Source organism: Lupinus angustifolius, chromosome LG05 (genome assembly GCF_001865875.1).
Source record: "Lupinus angustifolius cultivar Tanjil chromosome LG05, LupAngTanjil_v1.0, whole genome shotgun sequence".
Taxonomy (NCBI): Eukaryota; Viridiplantae; Streptophyta; class Magnoliopsida; order Fabales; family Fabaceae; genus Lupinus; species Lupinus angustifolius.
In genome coordinates, this window is record NC_032013.1 from 16,834,098 (window position 1) to 16,855,328 (window position 21,231).

Below are 21,231 nucleotides of genomic sequence, written 5' to 3' on the forward strand. Positions count from 1 at the left end.
GTGCACTAACTGTTTATAAATCTTTAAGCTATCAGTGCATACATATTACACTATATATTATGATGAATTTGGTACTTGAAATGCTCCTGCATAACACACAAGTGAAATCCAGTTTATATTTTAAAGGAAAAAAATTACTTTGCACAGGCTACACATCGCAACATTTTAGCATTACTTATGAGGATCAATATTAACGGTCATCGCTAGATTTAGATGAGTCTAGTGCATTGAATCACCATTTATTTTTAAATTATACCTCAAAATTTCAAAGAAAGTTTCGTTTTTGGTTTTTTTATCTTTGGCCAACTTCAACAATGGATTGACATAGCAATAATAAGAACACCATAGTGAAATACTTTGTTAGGTATGTCAGTTTATTTAACAAAAAGAAGAAAAAACATATCAATATTTAAAGATAAGACAATAGATAGTACTACTTAGAGTTCTCTTCTTCTGTTTGGGTACTGTTATCTCCAGGAACCACAGAAAATTTACTTCTTTCCTCAGAGGTAGCAGTGATAACAGGCAACCACACATCAGCTGTACCACTCAAGATTGACCGAACCTGTGGATCTGAAGCCATGGTTGATGATATCATCTCATCAACATCATCTAATTTTGCTGATAATTTATCTAGCTCCTTAGCTATTTCCATCTGTGTAGACAAACATTTTGTTTTCAAAGGACAAAAACATTACAATCGGCTCGGAGGGTTTCACATAGGGGGGTCTGGGGGAGCACATCTTTTGTTTAAAGATGTATATTATTTCATGTACTATTTCATTCTCATTGGTCAAAAAATATAAATTTAATATATTAACTTATGTTTTATTTTTCTGGCAAATGAGAATGAAAGTACAAACTTTGGGACAGCATACGCAGCTCCAGTCTGGTGAGGGTAGACATACACAGCCTTTACCCCGCAAGCAGAGAGGATGTTTCAAAGATTTGAACCCGTAACCTCATTCTGACTAAGCAACAACCTTACTATTACGCCAAACACAACCTTACTGTTGCGCTAAGCACAACCTCGGAAAGTGTGCATAAAGTAATGGCTAAAATATAAAATGAAAAAGTAAACAACCATTCTTGACAACTTCTGCATAATTGAGTTTTATAATGCACAACATTTGTACTTTGTGCATTATAAGAATTGAAGTTGATGAAAAAATTGTCCAACACAAAATTACTCAATATGAAAGCTACCTCATTCAGCGGCCGGGTTGACCTTGAAGGAACTTTTGTAACCTCTAGTCCAAGAGCTTCTATCTTAGAACGCAGTTCAACTTCTTCTTGATTCGTTAGCGATTCAACCTATACAGGTTACCATCAAACACACATGAGCAGAATCCAGAGAAGGTGATGCATATGATCCGTAAGAGAATGTTATGGAAGTTGAACCATTGGTAGAATCGAGAGGAGGTGATGCATATGCAATCTTTAATACTTTATCGATTATAATGTCTAATGGTGATTCAAAATTTTGCAATTTCTGGAAGCAGTGACTAAAAAGCCATTAGAATTATGATTATTCTAATTAAAGTATGCAATTTGTATTTACAAGGATGACAGCAGAAACTAGTTCAAATTTAAAACTAATTATATAAAACAGGTAACTTAGAATTGAAGTTAAATGAAATGACAATCAGAGAATGACATGCAGTTATTCTTCTCTAGTTTGAAAAACACTGATATTCCCTAGATTAAGCAGTTAAGCCTATAGGCTATAACACAAGAAATTCTGTATATTATAGTGCAAAAGATTATGTGCTATTCACATAACAGATGATCAATGGAGAAATCCATAACACCATAGATTCAACAAATTTTTAAAACTTTTGTTCATATTCTGGTACAATAATCTCCCTTCTACTTAAGTATCTTCAAACTTTTAAAACCAAACATGACTAGCATCAACCAATAAATCATTGTAAAAACTTAATGTTAGAGGAAGATATGCAGGTTTTGTGTTATGATTCGATTGTTGTATTATGATCCAAACATTATTCATAGTTGAAACATTGGAAAAAGAAGCTTCATGAAAACACATGCAACCATTTGTTAATAAATGCATAGTGATACTTCAAGGTCCAGGCAAATATATTAGACCGTTACGCTTTGTTTGGGAGTGGAGTTTTGGAGGGGAAGGGAAGGGATGGGATGGGATGGCTTTGAAAATATTTCCCCTTGTTTGGGAGTTGGATGAAGGAGAGGGGAAGGTTTTGGAGGGTTTCTCAACCTCCAAAACCTTCCATGTGGCTATTTTTAAAGTCCCCCCAATTTGAGGTTTTTTGGAGAAAAAATATCAAAATAGCTAAATATTTTTAGTAATATTATATATTATACATTATTGTCCATTTCTTATTGTTAGTTTACCCTCCCTCGTCTAAATTCCATCTCTCAATTCCCAAACAAAGAAGAGGATTTCCTTCCTTCTCCCTTCCCTTCCTAACCCTTTGATCCTTCTCTTTTCTTTTCCCTCATAACTCCCAAAGAAAGCCTTACGGAACACAATACTACATGATGGCATACAATATCTTCTGTGTGCTGCCTAAAGGCTTGGGGGTATATGTCCTTCTTTCTTTTTTTCCGATACTTTTATGGGACTCTTTGGAGCTTTGATGTCCTTCTACATGTCACCAATAGACAATTAGAAACTATGTTGGAATTTAAATCCCATATCACCCACCTCATTCTCCTAGGCATGATTTAAATATTTGTTAAGCTAATGCTCTCATTGTCAATTACTTTTCATATAGAACCTTAACATAGTATCAGAGTTAGAGCCCAACTTCTTTCTTGGTGTCATGAGCCAAAAGATACCCTTTAGTCATGGGTCAAAGGTAACCCTTCGTCTGCCCCAGCAGACTTTTGTGGAGGGGCATGTTGGGAATTAAGTCTCACATCGCCTAGTTCATTCTCCTAGACATGGTTTAAATACTTGTTGGGCTACTCTTCTCATTATCAATTGGTTTTGAGACAGAACCTTAACATGATATTCCAATTATTTATCTTACAACTTATATTTATCCTACAACCTTAAATCACTGCATCCAGAATAACTGGATAAATTACTTTCTGTTTCTCTGAACTCAATTTTTAGCACGAGGAAACACCAAAGAAGTATATAAATTCATGATTAGCTTAGCTATAAAACCATTGTCTTTCCCAACTTCATGGAATTACACTGCCATAAGGCATTAGAAGCATCAAATCAAACAATTCAAGAGGGGGAAAATACTTATTATGACTTATTTACATTGAGAATAAGGAACAACAAAAACAGAAAACCAAATTTAACCATGAAATCTGAACATCCTTCTACTAATACAAATACAATTCTGAAAATTCGTAAATATTGGTATAACCCCACACAAATGCCAAAAAAATCAGATACCCAGATCAAAAAATTCCATAAAAACAAAAACTTGAAGCCAAATTTGCGATGCCCAAAAACACAAACGTCAGAATGAAACAACATATTCACAATCTAATAAGGAAAAACAGGAAATTGAGAATGAAAAATTGAACACATAGGGACAAAAGAATGATATGATCGATGAGGAATTAATGAAAGTTAGAAGATGGAAGGAGTAATGAACCTGTTGAAGGAGATTGGAGAGAAGCTGAAAGAGCTGTGCATCGGGTTTCCCTTCCTCTGCCATGGAAATTTTCTTCGATTAGATGTGCACAAAAAAATTGTTTAGTTTCTTATAATTGTAAGTATTTAATATCTAGCTGTATAAAAGTTTTTATAACCGCTTATATATTGATCTAGTGCCTTAAAGTCTCCCTTTATTATTAGGAGGAATAAAAGATTATATATTAAGAGAATATTTTTAATAGTACCATAAAAACATAAAAATTGTTTATGTATTATTTTTATTAGTGTGTTGGTAGTCACTCGGTGTCTACCAACCTGCATTTTTTATTTTTATTGAACATTTAATTTTTATATATTTCATTTTAGAGAATTATATAACTTTTTGTACATAATATTATAATTTTTTGATAAAAATTTATAAATGAATGGTGATATTATTAAAAAATGCATTAATAGTTTGATATATTTAGTGGAGGTAACTTCCTCTAACCTCCATTTATATATTTTATTATATGAAAAAATATTGTAAAAATTATTAATTATAAGGGCAAAATAGGTAAGTGAAAATTATGTCATATAGGTAGTTATAATATGTTTTAGCTTTATATATAGTATAGATGAAAATTATGCCGTAGTTATAATATGTTTTAGCTTTATATATAGTATAGATATAAAAGACAATATTAATTAACATAAATGAGAAATGATATGTGATAAAATTTTCTTCCTCAATAAATATATAGTTACATTTACTCTTATGATAATAATGTTAGTGTAAAAAATTTCATACAATCAGTATATCATTTACCTTCAATTGTGATAAAATATTAATAGTGTATAATGTAATAACTGTATACAAAATTCATATATTGCTAATAAATGTATTTTAACATGGCATCATGGAATGAGGAGCATTGATGGAGTGAGGTCACTCATCCTTCAAAAGTTAAATTTATCTTCTATTGTTTTTTTATCTTATAATAATTTGATTCTTTATCTTCTAAATGATTTTTTAATCTTTTTAAAACATTTAGTTTGACCTTTTAATTAATAAACAACTTGTTTTATTGTCCTATGTTCTTTTTAAAAGTTTTATTTTGGTTATAAAATTTAAGGCTTTAGAATGAATGTTACATTAAGAAAGAGATGAAGATGGTGGATTTTAAGTATTTATCAAAACTAGGGGTGTAAGCGGTTTCGGTTTAAACCACGAAACCGATGGAACCGAACCGAATCAAACCGTAAAATGTGGTTCGGTTCGGTTTCGCGGTTCGGTTCAGTTATTTTTTTAAGGAACTGTTTATGTTCGGTTCGGTTTATGGTTTTAGAAATTTAGGAACCGTTGGAACTGAACCGCATATTAAAGAAATATATACAACGATTAGGGAATAATGTTTTATTAGTGAATTGTAGTGTTATATATGTTACTAAATTGTTATTAAGTTAGTATTATATATATTATTAGTTACTGAATTGTTTCCTAGTGTCTAATGATTTCGAACATATTTACAATTTTTGTGATATTGAGTTTGAAACTAACGTATATCATATATTATTATACATGTATTGTTACATGTGTTACTAATTATAAAATGCAAGGTTATAAATGTAACTATTATATATTTTACTAATTCATATATATGTTACTAATCATGGATTTTATTGTTATATAATGATTCATAATTTTTTATAATTGTAGTAGTAATGTTTATCGTTTTATGGATAAACAATATCTCTTGTAATACATTTTGAATTTTCAATTCATGGAAGATTTTTTACAAAAAAGTAAATGGAAAAACCGTGGAACCGAACCGAACCATTCAAGAGCGGTTCGGTTCTTATAGTTAAATTTGCAGTTAATTGAGCGAAACCGAACCATATATTTTTAATCGGTTCGGTCACTAAAATGCACCAAAAACCGAACCGAATTTTTACACCCGAAAACAAGTCACTTGAAGTTTGCCTCAAACACATAGTAGGTTGAGTATGATATGCTTAAATGATGTCAAAAATTAAGTATTAGATTTGATATACTTAAAAATCTGATCTGATTTATAAGTTTATTTAAACATTTATTATTTTACAACGCATTTAAATAACCTAACGAAACTACTTTTAAATAGGATTATCTATTATTAACAATTAAATTACATTTTTATAAGATAGTCTATCAGGCTCAACATACGAAATCCCCTAATTTGTTTCCGCACCTAATTACAAAACTAAGATTCTAAAAAATGTATAAAAAAAATCATGAGAGAAACTTAAAATCTAATATTGTTGTAACAATATTAACATCAGTATAAAGATATTACACTAATAATCAATTATGTTGGAAAATAAATTACACATTGTTTATCTCATTATCTAAAAAATAATTCATGTTAATCTTATCAATTGGTTTTGACATGATATCATAATCAAAACCTAACCATAGCAGAAAGATTTCCATTCATCATTTGTCCAGGGTAATTCTTCACCCAATCAAACAAACTTGTGAGAATGTAATTCCACTTGTTGTCTCCGGAATATTTTAAATACCTATTATTCCCATCATTACTGATTGTTTTACATTAACAAATTATCATCCAAATATTGAACTAAATGAAAATACCAGGTTATACAAAAGAATATAACAATCATAAATTTTGTCTAAGACCAAAAACTTCACTTGTAAATTTCACTTCATCTGAGGATAATAGAATATAACAAAATCTCAGAAAATTTGCAATATAAACTTAGAGGGCATCCTCACTTTTTGTTGCTTTTCTTTCTTCCTTTCACTTGTTTCTGTAGACTTCTAAGTCTTTGACTGATAACAGAAGAAGAAGATATTTTTTTCTCTGAAGGTTTTGATGGTTCATCTGGCAATGAACTTGACCCATTTGTCACAGAAACAGCTTTTTTCAGTGCTGGAAATATAGAAAAGGGAGATTGTGGAGCACTGGTAACAGGTGCTGCTGCAGGCATTTCAGGAAGACCCAAAGTTTTCTTTACCCCAGGAACTTTAAGCACTGCAAAATTCCAAAGAGATTATATAGATTTTTTTAAATAAAAACTCATGAGCATTTATTTAACACAAGTTTGAAAATGAACCATGACCCTTCAACGATACATGAAATATAGCTTCACACTTAACTAGTGCATGAGGCTCCTATTTAGTGTGGTTTGAAGAAAGTATGTATGCAGCCTTAGCCTTATGAGTAGAGAGGCTCTTTCAAGGATTTGAAACATGACCTCGAGGTGACAAGATAACAACTCTACTTAGAAGCCTTCTACCATTTATTTCCTTTGTTAAATAACTCTAGTCCTCTAATTAGTCCACCAATATCAAAAATAATTTAAGCTGTGACCTTCAGGAAAATCTACTGGTTAGAAATTTTAAAAAATCCTAATAACAGAAGATCAGGGAACTGCTAATAGATGAAGGATAATCCAACATAAGCAGGACCATGCAGAAAACAGCTTGATGAGAGGAGATAAATTAGAAAATGCATGATTTTAGAAGTGGTGAATAATGGAATAGATAAAGTAACATTGCATTGCAGAAGAAAATTTTAGAACACCTTACCAAGTCCATACACAAGCGAAAACAAATTTGATGTAATCCAGTAACAAAATATAGCCTGCACAATTATAAACAAACACAAGTTGAAACTACATAGAATGACAAACAAAAGCAAAAATGAATAGTTACAAAAAATAGGCAAGCAGTGAAGCACTTCATTTCTTTCTCAACCAGTCATCCATATGCTATTATTTCTGCCATTAATGAGGCCGTGCACCACCAGACCGGTAAAATATATTTTAAATATAATTAAGAATACATGTTAATGAAAAATGGATAATAAATAATCAGTCTATACCTAAATTATACATAAAAGCAGGGATTCCAGAAATGTTTCCTTTGCTTAAGATGCCCTTCAATTAGCATTTGATTACAATATTAATACTTACAAGGATATAGGGCAACTCTCGGCACAACAGTAAGGTTGCTTGCCTTATGACCTGAAGGTCATAGGTTCAAATCTTGGAAAGTGGAAACATCCTCTTCGCTTGTGAGGATAAAGGTGCATACAGCTATCCTCCCTAGACCCCACTAGGTGGGAGTCTCATGTTGTGCCTCCCTTTATTAAAATCTATAAAAATCCTCAATGAAAAGAGATGTATAATAAACTAGAATTACTTATTTTGTTTTAAGAATGTTACCTTTAAGAAGTTATTTGTTTCCATATTTGATAAGGAGTCTAGTAAAGAGGTGTTAGAGCTTTGTCTTTTGTATCACATCAATACACACCATATCAATCCAATAATATTATTAAAAGTCTCCTTTACCTCTCGCTGTTCTGAACCCTATGGAACCGTGAACCGAGCCAATTACAAGTGGTTTCTTAAAACATTAACCAAATCGAACCATGGAACTGAACCACATTTTTTGGTTTGGTTCAATTCCACCAGTTTCATTGTTCAATCCGAAACTGCTTACACCCCTACTTACAGGAAGGTAAGGCATCAAATCTCACATGCAACACGTCAAAACTAGTATACAAGAAGGATGCTAAAATGGTGTATGACATACACTACACGCATAGGATTCACACTATCTAAAGATAAAGCAAACTATGATATTAAAATTTTTGAAGGTATCAAAATATTAATTACTTTTTAAGTGCCTTTAGCAATAATTTAATTTTATAGCTTTCATGGTATACTATAAAAGTTACTAGTCAAATCCAGAGCCCCTGAGATCCAACTAAATTTTTTTTTTATGACCGAAGTTATTCGTTTGGAGATAAGCAAAACATATAGAATGGAACCAACTTTACTGGAACTATCCCAGAGAACTTCTGTGTCTTTCTAAGTTCATAAAATAAATTATTTCAAATGCAGAGACAGGTGGAAGAAAAGGGGAGATGTGCGTTCCCAAAAAAGCCAAGCTAGGAAAGTTTACCTTTGGAAATCCCATGGTAAAAGGAACTGTAATAACAGCAAGACCCCTAGAGACATTTTTCATGGTGCCAGCCATAGGATTTCCTTCCAAGCCTTCTTGCATATTACACTGAGGAATAATGTGAAATCAATTAATATAAATAGGAATAAGAATATAATAGATAACACCACTCTTGACAACTCAATTTAAAACTATGATCTCATATCATATGAAGTGGCTGGTTTTGTAGTAGAATGGTGGGATAAGATTCAACAAGAAAAGTGAGAGAAACAAACATTCAGAGAAGAACTCGGGGTTAATCTAAAAAGTGAATTGAAATGAAAGATGAAAGAAAAGTTTTTGAAAAGAAAATGCACACCTCTACTGTTAGTAAGAATGATAACGCAGTCAAAACTGGAAGAACGTATAAGGTATCTGGAGTGGTGAGATCCATAAACCAGAAGGCTCCTCCTTGCTTAAATGATGGCACCTTCTCAGCCATATTGTTTATCTATCATTAACCAGAAAATGTGAATAGTTATAAAAAATATAAAGGTTCCTTTTCCTTAATCTCCTACAGTTAAGGAGAAATCAAATCAAAAGTCAGCTCACCGCAAGGAAAAAACTGACAAATACAGGACCTTGAATAAAGAGCCCTTTCAATGGCGTAAATGGACTCACACCATATCTGCATATGACCCCAGAGAGAAAATGACATTTAGTGAAACAAAAGATCCATAAAGTGCGATTAAATACTCTAATTACTGGGTTCTTGGGAGCCACAGACAAGTTATGTCAAAGTTCCAAAATATTAATAACAACCAGTCTTCTAACATATACCCAATGATCACATATCTAAGCAAAACAAGTGTTTAAGTATCAACTTCATCTGTATGTCTTGAGATGCAAGATTTTCTATTTAATGAACAGAGCACAAGCACATCGGGCCATAATAGCAGCCCACAAGAGAAAACAGAGGACATTGACTGTTTCCTGATTTTAGTTGTGGAAATCACGAGTCACCACAAAGATTTCTCCATTGATACGTTATAGTACTATACCATCAATTCAAATGTAGTTATTAGTTTATTACATAAGATGGGGTGGATAAAACATGACTATCAGTGTGTTCGGTATAGCTGCAAAAATTAGATTATGATTATAATCGACTATAAGTCAAATCTATTCATGTTTGGGTATTTTTTGCTAAAAACTAATTTTAACATAATCTTTTTTCATTTGATGTGTAAAAAAGTCGCTTTTACATAGTAAATTAAAAAAACAGTGAGTTATTTGTTATATCAATAACATTTGATGAAGAGGTATGTTGAGGAGGGCTATGTTGGGTGAAAAGTGAAAACTAAAAAAAGAGCGGTCCAATGCGTGAGACTCCCACTTAGTGGGGTCTAGGAGGGCAGATGTACGCAGGATTTGAACCCATGACCTCATAGTCACTAAGCAACAACCTTACCATTGCGCCAAGCTCATTCTCTATGTTGGGTGAAAAATAAACAAGAAAAAACATCATACAACTTATAAATAATATGGGGCTTTTATTTATTTTTTCAAAAAAAAAAGCCTTTCTTGAATTTTAAGCTCTTTACCAAACTAAAGAATGTTTATGAAACAACTTTTTAAAAAAAAACCAGCTGAAATGTGGTAAAATAAAAATAAGCTTTACCAACCATTATCCTAGCAGCTAGAGAGTGAAAGAGACCACAAAAATAATGTAAAGGATATTATTATATACAAGGAACCAAAGAAGGCGTTTACTCATTGAATAGCCTCTTGAATTCCCTCTGACCTTCCGCAACAGCTGCAGGATCCATAGCCTGAAATGAATGTTCATGTGATCAGAGAAAACGTCGTTTCTAATAAATTGTTCTATACCAAATATGTAAGATAATCTAAAACAAGACACACAAAGATGAGGGCGCATCAAATTGAGTAAAAAAAATACAATTGTATAATCTTAATTCTATACTTAGAAAGTCCATACTAATAATTGGTAAGGGTTTTACTTGGTTGGTTTTCATTTCCTTGGAATCACTGAAGAATTGGAATCCCAATAATAAAAGGCAAAGAAAGATGAAATTTAAATTTTGGTCGCTGAATTCCATTTCCAAGAATGAATGTTGATTGATTAGCCTAATTTTAATCCAAGCCTTACTGGAATTGCTTAAAATAGGCTTGATATTCATTATCTTTCTTAAATTCATGTTGCTCTCTATCCTCCCTTTCTTACACCACCTTTGTCATCCAAGTCCTCTTGTACCAAAAAAACTAATCTAGTCACCCGACATGGTATATGGAGCAAAGTAGAGTAAGTGGAGTTGTTTATTTTGATTCCCAAAGTTTTGCACAAGACATAAATCACCAGGTCAGATACCTAACAGGTGAACAAACTAAAAGCTTCAGAATGTTTGCTGATTCAAACAAAATATGCAGAAACAAGGCAATAAAACTTGTGAGACCTGCTTAGCATAACACACTTGCATATCAATATAATAGTGTAACACTACATCCACTATCAACAACCATCAAAAAATAGACTTGAAGACATATAACATCATTACCTGATCTTGCATCCGTTCCCTTATCGCCTCCATCTTAGGCCTCATTAGCTGCAACACACATGTAGACAGATCAAAACATAGAAGTACAGTATAGATTTTAGATATAAAAACTACAGCAAGCTTGAGGACCTTTCTGAAAAAAAGGGGAAAATAGGAGGGAAAAGAGCAAGAAAAAGTGGGAATTAACCCTCCAACCCATGTTAGAGAGATCTTAATTGAAAGAGAAGAAAGATAATGAAGATGAAACAGTTCCTTTCTATTGTTTAAATTGAATCTACTCCTGTCAGGAGATTAGAGGAGGAAAGAACAAAAAAAATCATTGCCATTACTTTATTTTAGCAAGAAACAAAGACAGAGTGACAAGCAGCAGAACATACCGTAAGCTTACAAGTGGCCTTAAGTTGATTTATTAAGAGTGGAACTGTTGCACACCGAATCACAAAGGTTGTTAGAACAATGGCTGCCCACCTGAAACAATGGGAGAATAAAGTGAGAAGAGCTTCCTTTCAAAATATATGTGCCACCAAATCATTGATGAACTATGAATAAACAAGCCGTAGGAGAATCAAATCCCAGAATGAGTCATGTACTACAAATCTTATAACTAGAGTCTAGGTAAGGATAAATAAAGTACAAGGCAGTGGAGGGAATATGCATTGGAGTATCCTTGCAATTACCTAGCAGGACATATGGCATATGAGAGAGAGAAATGTGAGTGGATTCTGTTATTTGGGATAAATGTGAGATGAGAGGTTAGAGAGAGTTAACAGAATAGTGTAAGAGGGTTCAGGGTGGGGGTGGGGGTTGGTGGTTCCTAAGGCTGGGATTCTCTCTGAGAGTCTCTACTTCGCATTTCTATGCAACTTCAGCTCTGCTCTCATTTCCAAACTATTCTGCCTGACTGTCAGGTGCATTAGGTAGGTGAACCTGGCTGGAGTAATTCCAGTTTTACCCTTCCATTCATTCCTTTTGCATGATTTCCTTCAAGAGTTTCCTCCTGGTCATGGTGTGTAGAATCAAGGGTGAGTGTGGGACGGGTTAAGCATGTCCCTCACCCATCCCTAAATATTGATCGGGTCAATTTTTGAACCTGAACCTGTCCCTAATTAGGATGCGACGCGTGAGAGACGAGTCCAAAATAAGACGGGTCAAGATAGGGACGGGTCCGAGTTGGAAAATGTCAAAATGACAATATATTTTTTTCTCAAATCTTTAAGCATGCACAATCAAAATTATCACAATTTGTATATAAACTCAACTAAAATTTGTATCCCACATACATCAGTATATAAACTACAAACCGTAAATTGTATCCTTCAAACTAAAAACTATCACAATCACATCACTGAATATTATAGAAGACATTGAAAATTTCAGAACAATTTAAACTGTCAAGTGTAAACATAAAGTGAAGTGTTCTTGTAAATGATCAAAAAAACACGAGAACTGAAATGACAACATGTCAATACTCAAAAGTACACACAAAAATGAATACAATAACTAGCTATTAACTAAAAATGAAACATAAATTGGAGTTCACACAAAATACACAAAAACTAAAAATTAACAGATTTTCTATCAATCAAGATTCATGGTTGTATGCTCATCTTTACTATCTAGGAGAATTAAACAATGAAAAAAAGGGTAATGAATAAGAATCATATGATAAGTGGTGTGGATATGTTATGTGGGCTTGTAGGTATTTGAGTTATGTGAGCTGAACATAATGGGTATTGATAGGTACTTATTCAACTATTTTTGACTTGGTAGTTAAAATCGAAATTCTACTTAGGATCGAAATTCTACAAAAATAAGGTCTTCTTACAAACAAATGCAAATGGGCCTTACCCGGTCCATTATCCTAAACAAACTGATCAAACCTAATAGTAGTCATCTCCTCCATTTCAACATAAACAGAAAGCATAGAAAATAAACAGAACAAAGCAAACGCAGAAAAATTGAGATAGAGAGAGAACAAAGAAGAGAGAGAAAGAAAAGTTGGATCGGTAGAGGAGATGAGAAAACAAATGAGAAATGAATCGGAAGACTCCTCGATTTCATCGATCCTACACTCCAACACGATAATTTCACCGATTCTACAGAGGTTGAGGCACGGGCTGAGATCGAGCACGGACTACCTCTTGAGGATCGTAAAGTCGTGTGACCTCACTAGTGGGATCGCGATTTTAACTACCATGATTCTTGATATATAACTATAAGGGACGGGTCGGGTGAGTCGGACATAGACCCGAACCCGTCTTTTTTTGGCTATGGGACTGTCCCTTTTAATTGGGTTTGTCCTTTTATTTATTTAGACGGGTCAGGTTGGGCCGGGTCTTGCTCACTCCTATGTAGAATAGCTCCTCCTTCAATGTGTGTAGTGGTCTAGCGTTTCCTCCTCCACACAATGCAGTTGACAACACTCGTCTTTCTGCTCTCAGTGCTCATCCGTCATTTTTGTGCACAACAGGCATGTCTCCATGGCTAAAACTGATGGACCAAGGCAGTCTTAAACGAAGGCCATGCTGCACATGGCATTTAAATTCCCAGCACTAGATAAAGTTCAGAGTGTGACCTTCCAAAGCTGCAACAACCACCTGATGCTTCTTGCTGTCACCCAGGCACTAAGATGAAAAAAGTTGCTCCACATTGTTCACCCAACCTAATTCATCCTCGCCAGAAAACATAAGAATCTTGTCAAATAAACCGAAAGGCTCCATCCATTACCTTGGATCGTTTGTTTAGCTGTTTTGATCGTTTTCCAGATCAGTCTTGCCAAAAGCCTAGCATCCCAAACTCAATTCCCCTTTCCGGACTTGGCCTATTTTCTGTTCACACCCTCTTCGACATGATAACTCCACCAACAACTCTTCTACCCTCTTCATGCCCTCGTGGCACTCCTTGGTCACCCCTTCAATCCTTCACCATCTCTAGTCCATCCTTTTCTAAATGTACAGATTTTCCATGATGGGGAGTTCTGATCCAATATGTTAGGAACTTGTATTACTAATAGAGAAAGGAGGAGCCAAGCTATTTACAGCACAAATATTCTGGAATTCTTCGAATAACAACATACCAAAAAAGAAACAAATGCAAAAAGAGAGAGAACCCCAGCCCTAAACCGCCACCTCTGGCAAACCCTCATACACAATTCTGCTTAACTCACTCAAGCCGCCCTTCTAACAGAATCCATTCATACTTCTCTCTCACACAGCTACATGCCCAGGTAGGTAAATTACAAGGATATTCCAATATACCTTCGATATCTATCAGACTACAAGAACAATCTTGCTAGAATAGTCTCAAAACCCTAAATCCCTACTGAACTTTGAATTGTCATAAAAGAAGCTGAGATTCCAATTCAGATATTATTTTCTATGAATAAAATAAAATACATTCCCATATAAAATGACAGAAATTGAAGAAGCAAGCTATATTATACGTTCATCATGAAAGACAAATATTTCATCCCAGTGTTTTAAATTGCATTCCATAATAATTGCAGTCGCGATACTGCAGTTCTGAGACTCTCCACAGCAGCATCGTAACCGCAGTTGCAGCCGCATCCACCACATTTTCCCTCAATTGTGGTAAATGCAACCGCAATTTAGAACACCACTTCAGCTAAATAGACAATCTTAAAAATTAATATTGGGGGTAAACCAACAGCTTCAGTACTTATGCATAGCAAGACAAACATGACAACTGAAAGACCAAAGGACTTTGTAGTTCACACCCACAATCTCGTCCATAAGAAAAATGCTAATGACAACTTGACATGCATAATTGCCAACTCTGAACTATTATGGAATTAACTCAGAATTAGTAGTATTTAGTAGCTCAATTTAAAAGTAAAGAGATAAGACAAACATAAACTCACCAGTTTAAGCCAGTGGAGCAATGCACAGCATCTATAGTGTACTGCAAGAACTTTACGGGTAAAAATGAATCAGCAGCAGCAATTGCAACTTCATTAACAATGGGAGCCTGAGAAGCTACAGCTTCCATAGTTTTGTCAGAAAGAACCTCTGCTACATCAGTTATTATATCAATATTATCTGACCCCTGATTGACTGTTGACATATACCGGCAGAAACTATACCCAGAGCACGGAGAAAGGAATCTGTTCGAAAGCATTCTATCTCGAGAAGAGGTACCGAACCCCATAGATCCATTAAGAGAGCTACCAAAGGACCTTGTTTGGATAAAACTACTAATGCCTACTGAAGATGATTTTTCATCTGGGTTTTCGTGTTTCCTTTCATCGCTATGGATAACATAACTGAGAGACGGGTGGCACTTCCGATCTAGGTTCCCTCTTATCAATAGACTACGTCGATAAGCCATTTATATTATTTGAAAGTCCTGTCAAAAAGCACCCAATAACCAAATTAGTACAACTTAGATAGCTCATACCAAAATGAGTAAGTGCATTGCCCAGAAACTCAAATTGATTCAAAATCCTAATACCAACAAAGCCATTAATAAAGTTTACCATAGACAAAACTTATTCTAGTTTCATATAATAATACATATTCATTTTCTCTATCCATTTCTTTTTGAAGAAACCACAAAGTGACTAGGTCTTTTCTTAAGGATGATGATCTATCATCACCTACAATGATTATTGATTGCTTCCTTTCACCTTACATTTTCCTTCATTGATTTCCACTTTGCACCTTCAGTGTGCTTTTTTGGTGTATCAAGGAATCTCCTCACCCTATATGTAAGAAACTAATCACTTTCGGGATACGTGGTTTCTCTCAACAAGTATGTCACTCCCACGAATCGAACATTTGACCTTGTTTTGATAAATGGTTTATAGGTTTATTTTCTAAATTACGCATAATGCTCTATCATAAATCATGAATAATACATATATATAATAATAATAATAAAAATGTGAAAGCTTTATTAGATTGAATTGTTGAAATTGTAATAGAGAAAGAGTGAAGGGTAAAAATAGAGAATGAGGAATGAGGGAGTATGAGAGAGAAAGGGTAATATTTAACTTAGTACCTTTGAAGTAAAGAGGAACAATCAAACAACAAATCGCCACGGAAACCGCTGCGAGGTGGTGGTGCTGAGTCTCGCAGTGTCTGTTGTTCCCGGTTTGATTGGAACTGTAGTTCTAGGGTTAGTATTAATTGATAATTTGATATATACTTTTCTATCTAGTTTCACCTCATTAAAAATTATTGTGTTGATTAATTGCTATATATTTTATATTTTCAGTATATACATATTACATTAAACTTTGGAAATAGATTCTTCAAATTGCTCATAATATATATGGGACTTTGCCTATATGGATATCTGCAAGATATGAAAGTACATTAATATTAATATCTCGTTAAATTTTGATTTGTATATATGTATGGGATAAGTTGGTGGTACACCATTGAATTTGATGGTGCACTCTACACACTATCTCATTTACAATAAGAGAATAATGTATCTCCTTATATAAGATATAAGGAGATAACTTATCTCCTCTAGCCAATAAAAATGTGACATGTGTGTTATTTTGTTTATTTTTTAAAATATTTTTATTGAAAATGATAAAACATGACACATGTCATGATTTCACTGGCAGGATAAGATAACTTATCTCCTTATACAAGGAGATACTCCATTCCATAAAGTACCTACACATCTAAAATATTTTCCTTCAATTTATAAAGTACCTAAAAATACTCTTGAGGGCCGGTGCCATATGACGGTGAGAGTGTGCAAATCCTTATTGTTTAATTTACCTTCAATTTAAAATTATATATTTCTTAATGTTTAATTATATGATTTAAAAAAATTATATATCACATAGATAGAAAAATAAATATCATGATAAATACAAATTAGAAGATATAAGTTTGAATAACATACAAATGTGGGAGTTTTTATTTTATGCACATCAAACCTTGGCTTCAAATTTCATTGTCCTCGCATGTTATTTCACATATTGGTTGATATTTTATATAGCTCTTTATTATTTTCCATTTCATTGTTTTTATTCTTCATTTCATTTTTTCCATTATCTTAACACTATTTTTATTTCATTGTTTTAATTTTAGTGTTTCAATTCATTGATTTAGAATAAAGCTATTTGCTTTTGTTTTTTTTGTTTCATTATATCAGTTTTATTGTTTCCATTGTATGTTTAATATTGTTTTCATTTCAAATGTTTTTATTCATCTTCTTCAAACGTTATTTTGTTGCCTTCAAACAACTTTTAACATTGTTTCATTACCTTTATTCTTTGTTTGCTTCATTTTTTCTATTAAGTTTATTGTTTTTATTATGTTTTATTGTTTCAATTCACTCTCCGTATCATTGTAATTTATAATTTTATATTATATTATATTTGTTTGTAATGATTTCAATTGTTCTCATATTGACCAGAGAAAGAGAGTTTTTAACTATGAATAAGATTATAGAAATAGGTTGGATAATTGAATGAGAGATGTATGAACAAATTACTCTATATTGACTTATATTGAACAAGAAATATTCCACTACCTTACATTAATTTATATGGAGTATATAATTTATCTGATTAACAATATTTAAATTTTGTGATTTTTATATTATTGTTTTTATCTTTTTATATATGATAATATTTATTAGTTTAATTTTCAAATATATTTCACACTCTACTCTCGGGTCTTGAATCTGTCACTATACCCTCGATACACATTATATTTACTAGTACCCGCTAAACTCACAAGCATATACAGGGTAAAAAATTCTTGTTTAGAATGAGTACTTACTATCTATGTCTTTCAGTTTCGATTGTCATCCTTAATTAAAACTCCACTTTTTTATTATGAGGAAGCAAAATAGTTTTTCTTATGTCTTAATCAGTATATTTAGTATATCTAGTAATAGAATCTTCATTGGAAGTTCAACATGAATAACTATTATAATATATTGTTGCACACCATTGATGAGTAGAGCTCTTGTTTTAGATCCCCAAAAATTTATCTTCTTTTAAATGTCCCCCTAAATTTTCATTACAAAAGGCAGCAAAGTTTTAGAGTTTTGATAAATTTTCCCAATGTTAATTATTATTTTTTACCCGTGCTGATTGCATCAGCACATGGCAATACTTTTTTGCTGCAAGATTAATAACACATATTACATATACATTTATATGGTTAAGAAACACATGTCACTCGTGCATTGATATTGTTAAGAACACACATGTGACCCGTACATTCGCGTGGCTAAAAACACACATGTTATCTGCACATTTGCATTACTAAGAAAACACATGTTACTAAGAAAACACATTTGCATTACTCATGCATTCGCATAGTTAAACCACATATATTACTCATACATTTACATTATTAAGAATACACATCTTACCTGTATATTTGCATGTTCAAACACATAAATACGTTTTTTTAATGAAAAATGGAAATCAAACCGTTATACTATATGAGTTTTTTTATTATGAATATATTTAAAAGTTATAAAAAACTTCAATTTGGAATTTGATTTTTTTTAATTATAATAGAGAAAAATTAAAATTCAAAGAATCTGAAATATTAAAATTCAGTGGGAAAAGTGTCACAAAACTTTGATGAGGTGAAAAATACAATTATTCTTAGATTAATGGTAAACATTAAATAATATACATAAATTAATGCAAAGAAATAGTTTGGATGTGAAAAATGATTTCAATCTCATGTTCGGTGTCTATTGCATTTTAACATAACAAAAACCAAACGCTAATTAGTATTAAATTATTAACATATAAAATATATATATAAAAAGTAAGGATAATGTGGGAAGGTACATAGTAATAACATAGAATAATTTAGGAGGGAAAAAATGTGAGAAGGAAGTGACATGTGGCATGAATGGGAAAATGTGAGGAGAAAGTGACATGTGATATGAATGAGTTTTTTTTCTTCATTAATAACATAGAACGTTTTAAGAGGGGGAAATGTGAGGAGGATGTGACATGTGGCATGAAGGAAAAAAATGTGAGAGAATATAACATGTGGCATGACGGAGTTTTTTTATTATATTGTTAAATAGATAGAAGACAGCAAAGTTTTAGAATTTTGATAAATTTTCCAAATGTTAATTATTATTTTTTACCAAATTCCAAAAGAGAAAAATTAATCTCCTTTGTTCAATATTTCCAATACTCTAAAAATTATTTTCAAGAGAAAGAGATTAATTACACTCACTAGTTCTATTTAAATCAACGAAAGTTTAATTGGGATAGAGAATGTTCTTTAAAACCTAATGGGTTATTCTTAGATTGATTATCTCTATTTTGATATTATCAATGGTATTTTTTCCCTTTTATAAAGAACTAATATTTTTTTTGGGTCTGTGATTGTTTCTCAATAAGTGTCGCTTCTAACAATACCTTATATTGCTAAATCAAATCCTTGTTGGTTTAATTGATTGTCTCTATTATTCAACATTAATGATCTTAGTTTGCTATTGGTCAAAATGTTGATGTATGAGTGATGGAGGGAGGGGATTTGGTGGGTGAGCAATGACTTTGCATGTTATGCCAAAGATATATTGTTAAGTTCAACAAATAAATGGGGCAGGGGCAAGGTTGAAGAATAGAGAAGTAGACGACCAGTGCAATCATATCAAGTCGCGTGATACAGTATTATTAATACTCTACTAATTATCAAACCGATATTAGTATGATGATGCAGTAATAAATAGTTCATTAATTAAATTATATATCGGTGAAATAAAATATATATTACTAATATTAATGTTTAAAATTAATAAGGAATGTAGTATATATCTACTTGCACCATTTGTTAAAACCAAATGTGTGACTTAATAGTAGGGATGACAATATAGGTTTGGCCCGATGGGCCAATCCGTTTTGATTGATATTTTCAGTAGGTTGAATTGAGGATTTTAGCCCAAATTCAACACGTTTAGAATCCCATTTTTTAGACGGACCACGACCATGAAGACCCCCCGACAGGCCAACATTAAAAAAAGGAGACGAAGAACATGTTTTAGGCTTTTAATTTATGGTTCAAAATCAAAACAAAGACACAAAGGGGAAAGTCACAACTTGATCTTTATTTGGAGGAGATATCTTTAAAATTTAAAGATAATAATGATTTGGATGTGCTACATTGGTGGAAAGCAAATAAAAATCAATTTCCAGAGCTATCAATCATGGCCTGTGACTTGTTTTGCATTCCTATTACAATTGTTACATCTGAATCTGTATTTAACATTGGTTCACATGTTCTTAACAAATATAGAAGTCGACTTTTATCCAAAAATGTGGAAGCTTTAATTTGTGCTTGGAATTGGTTGAAGGTTTTGTTTGTGAAGATAATTTATTGTTTTTCAATGTAATTATCATTTATTTGTTAGTTAAGTATTTTTATAAACATATATTTATTCAATCATGTACATAATGTAGATGATGAAGAAGAAGATTTGAAAGATGTTAATAGTGGTAGCAATAAAAAAGTGGAAGCATCTTCTTCCAACAGAAGATCTAATATTTAAAACTTAAGAGTTAGAAGCTTTATTATGAACTAGAAGTCCAAAAGTTTAAGACTATGTTGGTTTATTATTTAGAACCTACTAATACGGTATGTTATTGTGAGATTGTGAAATTTGGTTTGTGATTTTTTGCTTTAAAAGACATTTATGAGGTGTGGTGATTGTTTATTTTTGAAATTGTGATTGAGTTGGTTATAAATGTTATTTTGAAAAAAAATGAGTTGGCCCATATTTTGGTAGGCGAAGCCGGGTTGGGTTGACCCGTATTGTCACCCTACTTAATAGTAGACCATGTTTTAGAAGTATAAACTGATCACTCATCATAACATTGTGGTAAATATAAGTTACTTTTATAAAAAAATTATAATTTTAAATGAAAATTGACTAATATTACCGGTACGGTTTAAATGAAAACTGATCAATATAATTGTTTTTAACTAATTTTGATCACTATTGCAACACCAATATAATTGATGTGCATTCAATCTATTGAAACAGTAGATATGATTTTGATAAACCACCCTTATGATTTTATTAGTTAAGATTACCCCATTCATCTTTTACCATAAATGAAGAACTTCAGTACCAGGAAAGACTAAAAGTAAAAA

The 21,231-nt window shown here is 32.4% G+C and overlaps 2 protein-coding genes across 2 annotated transcripts; both read right to left on the reverse strand.

The window, feature by feature from the left end:
* LOC109347919 lies at nt 288-3,712 on the reverse strand. The gene is made up of 3 exons (XM_019588036.1): nt 3,603-3,712; nt 1,207-1,314; nt 288-655 (listed from the first exon to the last, which is right to left on the reverse strand). Exons 1-3 carry the CDS (start codon nt 3,663-3,665, stop codon nt 434-436), a joined length of 393 nt encoding a protein of 130 aa, XP_019443581.1. The 5' UTR covers nt 3,666-3,712; the 3' UTR covers nt 288-433.
* Nucleotides 6,037-16,233, reverse strand: LOC109347918 (mitochondrial inner membrane protein OXA1-like). The gene is made up of 10 exons (XM_019588035.1): nt 16,130-16,233; nt 14,991-15,475; nt 11,488-11,578; nt 11,111-11,158; nt 10,308-10,366; nt 9,147-9,222; nt 8,914-9,045; nt 8,556-8,663; nt 7,176-7,230; nt 6,037-6,618 (listed from the first exon to the last, which is right to left on the reverse strand). The coding sequence occupies exons 2-10, from the start codon at nt 15,455-15,457 to the stop codon at nt 6,356-6,358; spliced, it is 1,299 nt and encodes a 432-aa protein (XP_019443580.1). The 5' UTR covers nt 15,458-15,475; nt 16,130-16,233; the 3' UTR covers nt 6,037-6,355.